Consider the following 11866-nt stretch of genomic DNA (forward strand, 5'->3'; position numbering starts at 1 on the left):
CCCAGAGATGTGGTGCTGGTACAAAGAAACCTGGACTGGGCCCTGAGTGACTGCTGGACCAGCTCTTAGCATTAAGGAGGAAGAGCACATCGGCCCTGCACTCATGGTATTGCAACTATGAAATTCCATATGCATGATTTGTAATGGGAGGGTATATCAAAGCAAATCTATCTGGTCAAAAGTATATACATAAGCTTTATTTATTAAAAATAAATACCATTATTTATGTTATCCTTCAATAATAATTATCTGTACGCTCTGTAGACTACTGCACAGTAAGCTGTTTTATTTTACAAAGCATTTTTTAAAAAGTGTAATAGGGCATAGGGGGAAATGGCAAAAGAGATTAATTTTAATGCAAATAAACCTCTTATCTGGTGCATTTTTATTTTTGGTAATTTAAAGTAACACTTTGCTGGGAATAATGGATTATAAATATTTTTAAACAATTCCAGATTTTAGCAAAAGTACAGTCACCAACTGCTACATGAATAAATTGGTTCTAATTAATGTTTGAAGATAAGTTGAACTTGATTACATAAAATTAAGATTTTTTTGGTTTGAACTGATCATTTCAGCAAGTTCAAAGATAATGTTCTATTAATTTATTTCTGACTGGCTCGAAGTGTACAGTAGAGAATAGATGTTCTTGTATGACAAAAAAGTGTATGCATGATATCTGAGATTAAAATCAAGAAACTAAAACATGTTTCTGTATAGATATGTCAAATGAAAAATCATAAAAATATACAATGTTCAATTAAGTTTGAACTAATTAATTTAAAATAAAAACTAATTTTAAAAATCTTGGCATGAGATACTTATTTATTGAAAACATCTACTTGCTTTACTTGCTATTTAATTTAGTGCTGTCATTTCAGTCACTGCCATGTTCCCAAGCTGGGTACAGAGGAAAACTGCATATTTTTGGCTCCTAATAGTTCTGACTATCAGTGGATTGACACATAATTGTCCAGATCGAATCCTGACAAAGCCAGTGCCAACTGTGGCCATGGAGTCCCATCACCCAGAGTGGGAGGGTTCACCACTTCATGGTGCAGAAGTGACTCCTCATTGATTGGGCACTTACAGTCTGCTTGCACTGGCCGTGTAAGTTGTGCAAGCCCTGTTCACAACAGTGTGCGACTCTAGAGGACTGCAGAGTGAACAGAAGCGGTAAGAGACTGAATGCATTTTACAGCAAGTGCCCTGTAGGACAGACACAGACGGCATAAAAATGACAGGCGTTTACTGAGCATTTCAAAATACGAATATAAAGTTTTTTTTTTTTTTTTTAATCAAGCATAAAATGAACTAGTATTAGAGCACAAGTGAACATATACACACAGAAGGCTAAATCCTAAACCACCTACCTATTTTGCCCAGTATGGCGGCAATGATGTATGCACCTACATCACATGCATTATTCAGTTCAGTTCCACAGTGTCTGACGTGTCTAGTTTCTCAGCTGTCCTGAATACACAGGAAGTCTCAGTCCATCAGCTACGGTACCGCCACCAAGAAGCGCCGCACGCTGCAAGACTGATGGCTTGGAGACCCTGCCAGCTGACACGGGGCTATTTGTAATGCCAAGGCATGTGTAAGTACACATTTAGGCTGCTGAACGGGATCATCGCTCACAAAATATTGCCCTTCCCCTCTGCGAGCCCAGCGCTCCTCGACACACACAGAGAACAAGCCGCAACGCCACGGATGAAAATGCAGCTAAATAATGAGGTCTAGAGCCAGAATGGAGACCGCGCCGTGCATCCGATAGCCTGATTTCCTCCACCATCATCATATCGACTTAATGCAGGAACCTTCATGGGTTTCAGAGTCAGAATAAAGGCTGTAGCATGCAACAGACAGTCCGTATAACTGGATACTTATATTTGCATGTCTGGAGGGGGGATTTGGAGTTGGGGTCTAGTTTCTTCCGCCCCCCCGACCTTTATTTTTTTAACCCAAGAGGGGTAAATGGCCCAAACATAAAATTGTCACTATCAATCACTACTTTAAGAAAGTAATGTTCTGCTTCACTGCGTAACTCTAAGCATACAAACACTGCCTCTCTTGCCCGTGGGCCCTAGACTGTGGTGCTTGGCAGAGGCTTTGGTTTGGCTTGTGCCCGTTCGCAGAGCGACACTGAGAATGGCCTTTTTATGTCTCAGCCCCGGCCCTTGAGAGAGTCTATGCACGGCCCCGCCTCCGCCATCGACAGCAGCCATTTGCCCATCTGCACTCCACCGTTCAGGGCACTGTGAGTGTCTGAATGCCAGATACAGCCATTGGCACTCTCTGACAGTGGACAATTGATTCTGTAATATCAAAAAAATATGAATTAATACCAAAAATGTTGAATATGTATGAAATAAACTATGGATGTACAATTCTGAGAATTGTGTGTGTGTGTGTGTGTGGCCCCCCACCCCGTGAAATCTATTTAAAAAAATAATGAAAGAAATAAATACTTTTTTTTTTTCTTAAATTAAGTTTGAGGTGTCAGCTAGTGAAACTATGTGTGCTGTCCTTTGGGAAGATGAAGCATGGTCTGTTGTTTTGCATAACCTCAGGATATCACAGCAGAGTGATTTATTTAATAGGCCTACATTTTTTGTAAAATGGTAATACAGTTAATGGCCGTTTTATTTTTTTTCGTTATCAAAACATAAAATTCATAAGACCTATGTTTTTCAAACTTAAATCTTTCTTTAAAAAATAAAGAAGGGCAAAATTACCCTATTGTGATTCCATAGAGTCATAACGCAATTAAAGAGGAATTTAGTCTACATTGACAAAGAAAGTGAACCCCAGCTCCAAATCACAAATCATGTTATGGACAATGATTGTTCATAATTTATATATCTCATGTTAATACAATTTATAGGCTACATTATTCAAACTCAGCTTGATTTGTTTTGTTTTTATGTTTTTTGTTTTTCCATACGCAGGCCCTTTTGCTGACTGTGGCTGTAAAAAACAAGGCCCGAAAAATGATCCCTTTCATTTAACATTTCAACGACGGCGGCTCCACACTGACACTTGCTGGTGAATCGACTAGACCTTGTTCACTAAGAAGGAACAACTAAATAAATAAATTAATAAACAGAATGAAGATGGCACGTCGTATTGGTATATTTTCAATGGAATTTAATTTCCACGTGAAATATAATAAAGCATTCTTTTTTTAATATGCCAAGTAGCCTAATCTTCCGTAAAACATTTTGGTCTTCAGGCTCAGGATTCCTATTGCTATGCAATTATGTGTTTGTGTCTGCATGTGTGCGAGCGTGTATACAGGCGTGTGTGCATGCATGACTCAATTCCATTGGATTAGTTTTATTTAGATTATGGGATTATATTCCTCGTGGAGTTGCCTTGCTTACTCAATTCTAAAATAGTTATGCATGTAGGCCTATACGATGTAGGATGAATGTACACGAGGACTATGTGTTTTGCTGTACAAACAGAGACGCCTCACCAGGCTTTAGGAGAAGCACGCGTGTGTGTGTGCAAATAATGAATCCCGTTGAAATAATGAATCTTTTAAAAATCCAGATAGCCAACCGCGTCTACTTTAGATACATTACGTAAAACTTGAACATGTACTCAAAATATATATTTGGATTTTCAATGTTATCAAACCACATAATACTGTATCTCCTAAACTTGAGGCCTGTATACAACACGGTTCGTGTACAGTAATTAGCCAATATGCTATGTATATAGTAGTTGAGTGAAAAGGCGATTTGTTTTATTTCTCACGTATGTTGTCAAAGCAAACTGGGTTCAAGCAAAAGCTAAACAAATTTGAAGTAAACTTATTTAAAATGTATTTGAAAATGTTTTATTCGTTGATGTCAACCTGATATCAATACAGTACAACTGAGATATGACTTTACACATTTAAATTTTCAAAGCACACAGTAAGCGCCAAAAGCCACGAGTGAAGAATGCGACAACAAATATAAAAGGACCAGTTACACCTGCACAGCATTAAAGCTTAAATTTAGATTCAGTGCTTGTGGGGGGCAGAAACGCTATAGCAGGCCTAACTTACACGATTGGGATACTTTTAATGATCACTGTAATATTTAGCTAATAACGTCATATACGCATGATATTTACAGTTTCACAATTCTCATATTTTACCACCTTTGTCAACGCCCATATCAAAGCACCCAGTGCATCCATAGGCCTACTAATTTTCAACTTTCTCTATCAACATATTGGCACAAAATGCTCTTCTTTTTGGAGGAGTCACAGGCAAAAGCTATGCTACTCTCTTGTTCTCAATTCACAAATGTTATTTATTCGCGGAGTTTTTACTGGTATTTCAACATTTGGCCATTGTGAAAATTGCGTAAAATGAAAAATGTCCAGAGAAACGGAGGTACAAACAGACTCCATACGTCTATTTAAGACAATAGAGGTGGAATTACAAAAGTTAATACATAAATAAATAAATATATTTCGTTGATCAAAGTTTGACACGTTTGATCTAGGCTACTATCTAAGTTTGCTTCATACGTTAATTTCAAACAGTGAACATTCTTAATATGACATGCAAATTATCATAACTAAATTGTGTCTTTTGTACTACAACGAGGCTCACAAAGCCCCAGAGTGTGTGCTGAGTATGTAAAAAGCAATTAGAATACTGACTGCGTATATATACGTCTGCAGAAGAAAGCAAGGGAGATGCATTGGAAGGTAGAAGTCCTCAGTACCCAGGTCCTGTGTTCAATACAACCGCACTCCTTAATCTTCAGTCATAAGTTCAGTTAATTACAATATACGTTTTGGGGGATATAAAATGTAAAAGTGTTTACATTTGTTAATAGTTAATAGTTCAATAGCCTACAAAAGCGCCTTTATTGCGTTTATAATACCCGGTACCTGCGCTATAATCTCTAGAAAGGGGTGCTTAACCTCATACTGTTTGAACAGAATGATAACATGTACCCGCAACAGGATTCAATTAATAGAGAAGATAACGGCTGACATCTAGTTCACTGTGTATTCGCATACCGCGCAGCGCATCTCAACGCAGAAAATGACGGATGAAGTTAAGTATAGCCCTCAAACTTGAAAATGAAAAATTAAACACAGCGATAAAAATGTGACGCTGTTACATACATAGATTCTCTAAAATTGAACTCAAATTCGTCACAAAAATAAACTGAAAAATAAAACCTATAGTGTCCATTTAGGATAAACCAAGACCGAAAAATGTTAGAGTACTTCGTTACCATCGTTCGCATTGCTAAACATAGCCTACATTGTCTCTTCGTTATTCCACTAATGTCTAATAGTTTCACCATAAATGCAAGAATGGTCGACAATAATTGCTCAAAAGTGTGAACTAGGTAAATAGCCGTCGTACTAAATGTAATTGACGACAATCATAAAACAATCCCCTTGACAATGTATTAGCCTATAAATATATATATTAATTTTCTTTTTTTATTCTTCCGGGGACGCGCTCCTCTTACAGTTTGACCTGATTAAACAATCCTATCCCTTGCGCTAAATGAGCGTTCTAAATACTAAAGCAAGTCTGTGAATTAATCCACATAACAGTTTAGGACAGACGCCCCATATAGCGTAATTTGCCCCACACTGTTTGAAGAGCGCGAAATAAACACATGGGTTTACTATATTAAATCAAGTGTAGAAGAGAGACAAACTAACGGCACTTTTGCGTTCCTTCTACAGCCCACAGCTCACCCACAGCATCAGCGCTCCGTGGACCACCTTAAGCAACGCAGAGCAGCGATTAAAAAGTACCACAGGACTCCCTCTCGCTCGTTTAATTCAAAACGTTATCATACCTTCATTAGAGTGATGGTTAGTCAGATGTCCTTGGCAAACGAGCGCGAAGAGGATAAGAAAAAGGACAGAGGGTTTGCAGTCCATGACGGTGGTTCAGAGGGAAAAGAGAGGTATATAACTCCATAAAGCATGCCACTGATGCGGGATCGCCGATTCCGACACAAGTTACCATTCTCGGCTCGGAGACTGATGTCAAGTTTGACACCGGAGATGAGGAGGAGTCTGCGCGCATTCCCTCTCCCTCTCTCCTTCACAGAGACTGGCTCCGGCGAACGGATTCCATTTTTCCGCTGGGTCCTACCGGCCAGATTGTTAATTTTCAGACGCTCTCAAGTTCACAAGAGGTCACCTTTATTTCCACGAGGGACGGTGCAGGTACACAACTTTAAATTTTTTAATTTTTTTATTTTAAGAACGTGTTAAATCGTACCGTAATCTGAACAACTTCAAATTATGAAAACGATTTTAAGCATTTGCATACTTAGATAACCATGCATGTATGCTATACTTTAGTAGGCGAGGCACGATATGCATCAGATAAAGAGGGTTTAATGTGGAATTATTTGTAGATAATTACATTATTAACGCTTAACGACATTGTTGCCATATAGACCAGGATTCAGTCAAATATACCATCCATTTGGCTGCATTCACGTAACTTTCGTTGGGCATTTCCAAAGCTAGGCTTCAAAAGGTGTGCACACCTGATCTGAACAGTTTTGCTGAGAATTTGGTGTTACCGTTCATAGTCTGGCTCATCTAGTAGGCTACTGATTGATACTGGCCATACGTGGGAATTGGAAAAAAAAGAACTTCGTTGACTCACTTTGAACAAAATAATAATAAAAAAAATAATTTGATTAGTATTTTTTATAATGTCTATTCATATTCATTTACGATTGTGTTTACATATTTGCAAATGACAGGGTATTAATGCAAGTGTAAACAAATCCACACTTACAGAATATATAGCTGTACAACAATGTATAGGCATGCCAGGGCACCATTTATTAAATGAAACATGTAAGATGTCCATCCATCCATTATCTATACCTTCTTATTCCTGGTTTGGGTCGTGGGAGGTGCTGAAGCCTATCCCAGCATGCACAGTGTGAGAGGCAGGATTAAACCCTGGACAGTTCGCCAGTCCATCACAGGGCACCTGCACTATTCACTCACACACTCATACCTAGGGGCAATTTAGACTCTCCAATTAACCCAACCAGCATGTCTTCGGAATGTTGCTGTGAAGCAGCAGTGCTACCCATTGCAGCGCCATGTTAACTTTCATTTAGCTATGATTCTGCACAATGAACAACCATTTTTGAAGTTGTAAACAAAAAAATAAATCAATAAATCAAATAAAATAAAAATCTAGAATTATGCTTAATTAACTTGTATTCATTTTGAAAACATATACCTATTCAGTGCTACTGCGCAAAATTGTGTTTCAGAAGTAACAGGAATGAGGGACAATCCAGTATTCTAACACTCTGTGGCCTCCTTTAAAAGCAATATCATTAACTAATTAAACTCATTCTAACACCGTGACAAAATTTTGCACTGAACTGTATAGCTTTCATTGTCATTTAAGGCTAGTAATTCCCCATCTGGAATGGTCATATTTAACATTCAGCTATTGGCATTGGGCTGCACACATTGATGAAATGACAGTGTGGTGCAATGGTTAGGAATCTGGGCTTGTAGCCTACATGTTGCAAGCAATTCCACAGTAGGACACTGCCATTTTACCCTGCTTGACCAGAGTTGCTCCAATAATATATCCAGCTGTATAAATGGTTACTATGTAAAACATGAGATACCTGTAATATAATGTAACATTCACATTCTCTGTGTCCTTGGAAGAACAACAATTAAGTATGCCAGGGAATATCAATGAATAAATAAACAGGCACACAAAATGGGTTATGTGGCACAGCATTCTGTTCCATATGGAGAAAACATATGTTTTAGCACTCTTCTAACTCCTCAACGTTTGTATATGCAGTGTATATAACATAACATATGCTAACTGGCATTGCCTTCTGTGGATTAGCCATGCACAACTTTTTTTCAGTTTAAACAATGGTTGTGTTGGCACATTAAGTCATGTGTTTTTCTATTTAAATGATGACACCATATAAAGATTGAATCTAAATTTACATTTTTATATGGCTCAAACCAACATTTTATAAATGTGGCCCAACTGATGCACCCCCAGTGAAATCCACGTAGCTGCCCCCTTGTACCATACAGAGATAAAAGCGATTACTTGCAGTAGGCACTTCCTGAATAAAATGGAGTGCTGGTGTATGCCCAATGCTGAAATTAGTTTCCTTTCCCTGTCGTGATATGAAATATTTTCAACAGACCTGGGCATAATCCCAGAAGGCTCAGGGGGGTGTTCAAATGCGAGCGAAAGCTCTCTCTGCAGGTGTGGCATCTGCCTCTACCAATTCACATCCGATCCCCCATCTGAACAAGTAAATTTTAGGGACAAACTGCCACTTCCAGGGACAATAATGCAATACACATGGTGTTCAGTCTGCTTTACAAGATGTTCAAGCTGTGGTATACCCTTTATCCTAAAGGAAAGTACACAGCAAAATTCCTTGTGTTAAATTAAATTGTTCACATTAATCCAATAGAGAAAATGTATTTCATGAAGCAAAGGGGTGAAAACAAAATACCTGACTCATTGTTCACACTTATATACAATGAGGTGACCCATGTGAAAATAGTGTACTCGGCATGCTTGAAGCATAATTATATAAACTTTAATTATATTTAAAGTATTCTGAAGTATAAAATAGTATACGTCAGGCATACTTCAGCATACTAATTTTCAAAATTAGTGAATAAGGTCAGAAGAAGCTCTTGTGGTTCTTCACAGGGTAATGTGTTTTCATTGACTCCCTCTTGCTTTGGTGTGAAAATGCTTGTGAAAAAATTCCTATTGGTCAGTTGTCACCTCGGTAACACCACTTATTTTACTGTACTAGAGTACTGTTTCACATTTGGTGTTTCCTTTCCTGGTTTCACTAGATGAACTGTATCACCAAAATGATTGTTGTTGCTCTCATATCGGGCCTCTTTTTGCTCCATGGCAACACAGGATATATGTGTTAACATATCTTCCATTAATAAGGTTATTGCACTTAATAACTTGGTTAGCTGTGTAACAGTTTTGTACATCTCCACAAGGCTTCTCTTTTTTGCAGCCGATCATTCAACTCACCACTTTCACCCTCTTGGTTACAGTTTCTGTAATGATACAATGTCATTAAATGCCCATGTTATCTTTGCTTATCCTCCTTATTAAACGAGGATAAGCATTGGTAAATAAGCAGAAATCACAGTTACACTTTGAAATGCACTAGGTTTACAGAGTTCACCGTAGTGCGTAGTAAAATAGATTACAGCATGCTATTGCATCAGTAGTCAGTAGACAAAGGTTTAAGAATACAAAACCTCACTGGACCAATTAATAATTCCATCCATCCCACAGGAATGAAGGGTAGCAGACCCCTTTATCAGACCTCCCAAGTTGCAACATAGAATGCTTCTTCGCTACTGGAAAAGCAAAATGGTAAGATGTTCAATATTAAATCAAGTCTGATAGAGAACATTTTTTCTTTGACATCACACATTTAAACCCTGTTGGCTTCATATAAGCTCTCGTTAGAGCTGAATAACACTCAACATTTAACTGTGTAGGGCAGAGGTGCACAACAAGGGCCGATCCATTTCGGGATTTCATGCCAACCTTTCCTCTTAATAATTTAATTACCCCAGAATTTATTTGTTCTGACATTATGGATAATGTCATGAGCTACAGTTGCAGAGAGCACATGCATCTTTGGTGAAAATGTTTTACTGAGGTCTAATATGGGAGTGAACCAGGAATGGTGGTGTATGCAGATTTTTCTAAAATTAAGACAAAATAATTGGTTGAAACAAGAGCTAGCATAAACCCTTACACTTCAGAAGGAAGCTGTACACCTCCTGTGTGGGATTTTCAGTCACCTGAGGTGTAAAAAAAATGAACAAATGTCAAACAATATATCAAACCATAAAAATGAGTTGTGGTGAAAAATATTACAATATTACAAGTAATATTTACAAGTTACAATGCAAAAAAGGCTATAGGAGAATTACATTTAAATATTCACCACAGCTTACTATAGCCATAGGATTTCTTTGATTTCTTTGATCACTGATTAAATGCATCTCATTATTGAATTACCTATTTAAATGGATATATTTATTTTGCAGGGGCTCTTATTCTTACTCTGATTCTAAAAAAAGGGATTTACAGATATCATGGCATTATAGCACTTTGTTTTAAATTCAGCTACAGTATAGTGGAAGGGAATTGGCACAAAATAATAAATAAATAAATAAATAAATAAATAAACGCTTTTCACCTTTCATTAGAACTGACCTCTCTGCCTCCATCGCACATTGACATATGTAGGGAAGGGAAGCGTTTGAGCTCATTTGGAAATGATCTTATGAGCGAATAATAAGGGGCTGTCAGGTGTGTGATTACAGGCTGCTGAATTGGTGATGTCCCTGCCGTCAGTATGGCTACGACTGGAGCGCGGGGAATTTACACACTTAGAGAACCGCAATGGTCTCAAAGCCTTGCCCTTTGTACACAACGCATTCATTCATATTAATTACCAAATTTTGCTCTCGTGGAATGAAAATGTTTGCCCAATGTAGTTCCTCAGCCTCGCCGCATTCAGATGCAGTGTATACAGTAATATTTAACACTAACGAACTGAGCACAAACTGATTAGAGGAGAGGAGCGTCTACATGCTGAATGGAGGCCCGGCTGTAAAATGTGAGTTTCAGGGGGTAATTAATGGAACGCAGTGTAATTGCGGCTGTCTCCCTTTGTTCCTCAGACTGCAGTGACAGGGTAGCGGGTGTCCTGCTGTGACAGCCCTTACTGCTCATTCCAGCCCTGGTGATGGGGCACGCACTGTCTCTGCCTTACATTCATTCTGATCCAATCAAACAGTTTGAGCTTTAACTAAATAATAATAATAATAATAATAATAATAACATTCTGCAACGTGTGACTGTGAAGTCATGACAGTATTCAAAATTCTCTTAAATTTAAGGCAATTACAGAATTATGTCAGCATAGTTTGATTTTCTGGGCAAAGCAGTTCAGAACAAGGGCATGCCTAAAACTGTTATAAAGGCCATCAGCAATTAAACATTTGTACCATAAATTATTTTTGTGGAAAATTGCATTATATGTAATACTTTTTATTTACTTAATTATTTACTTTCTCGGGCTCTGGCTGACTGACTCACTGACTCACTCGCTCACTGACACACTCACTCACTCACTCACTTTTAGTTAGTTATTTCCTAAGTTAGTTAGTTAGTTAGTTAGTTAATTTAGGGCTTCTATGCTGCCTCCCTCTCTTGCAGCTGGAAGAGTATGCAGTACTATAATTATGCTTCAAATGGAGAGACTGGAGAATTACGTAGTCATATGGCATGTAACATTACCAGCATTTGTCTTCAGTCCAAGTCCTAGCTGATGAATTGATTTAATGCCCACATATCCCACATAATTTAGGCTCAATTATGAGAGGAAAGTAATCCAAGGGTTCTGTATATGAGTATACTTTGTTTTATTATCCTTTGATTGCTGTGGGCAGGGAAAGTACTGTAAGTGAAGCAAATTAACATGAATCAGACGAACAAAAAATATAATACCCATGCGACAGACTTCTACTGAAGAACAGGCAAAGACTCTACAGTGTAGTTAATACTACACTAATAGTACAGTCTCTGATCATTCATTCCTTTGTCTGTCTTATAACACAAATGCGCTTTTGGTTTTAAGTGGCTTTTGACCACTTAAAAGTCTGGCTTATAATATGCTGTTTATTAAATGTGCTTTATTTGTTGTGCTTTGAATTTGACTTAGATCATAAGTGATAAAAGGAGGCTCATTAGTGCTTGTATGCATAAAATGTGATTGTATGAAAACACAACAACACA

General features: G+C 37.9%; 1 protein-coding gene and 1 long non-coding RNA gene across 4 annotated transcripts in view; one reads left to right on the forward strand and one right to left on the reverse strand.

Annotated features, from left to right (window-relative positions):
• The window catches only part of LOC118223851 (ephrin type-A receptor 3-like), a 79684-nt gene extending 73630 nt beyond the window's left edge, over positions 1 to 6054 (reverse strand). For all 3 annotated transcript variants that reach the window (XM_035410857.1, XM_035410856.1, XM_035410858.1), the window contains exon 1: positions 5835 to 6054. In XM_035410857.1, coding sequence (XP_035266748.1) covers positions 5835 to 5919 — 85 coding nt within the window. In that variant the 5' untranslated portion in view covers positions 5920 to 6054. The remainder of the gene's footprint in view (positions 1 to 5834) is intronic.
• A 12-nt stretch (positions 6055 to 6066) lies between these two features.
• Positions 6067 to 10886, forward strand: LOC118223852. Its single transcript, XR_004764510.1, has 3 exons — positions 6067 to 6210; positions 9344 to 9424; positions 10750 to 10886. It is a non-coding gene; the product is annotated as an uncharacterized LOC118223852 (long non-coding RNA).
• Positions 10887 to 11866: the final 980 nt, after the last annotated feature.

Source organism: Anguilla anguilla, chromosome 3 (assembly GCF_013347855.1).
Source record: "Anguilla anguilla isolate fAngAng1 chromosome 3, fAngAng1.pri, whole genome shotgun sequence".
Lineage (NCBI taxonomy): Eukaryota > Metazoa > Chordata > Actinopteri > Anguilliformes > Anguillidae > Anguilla > Anguilla anguilla.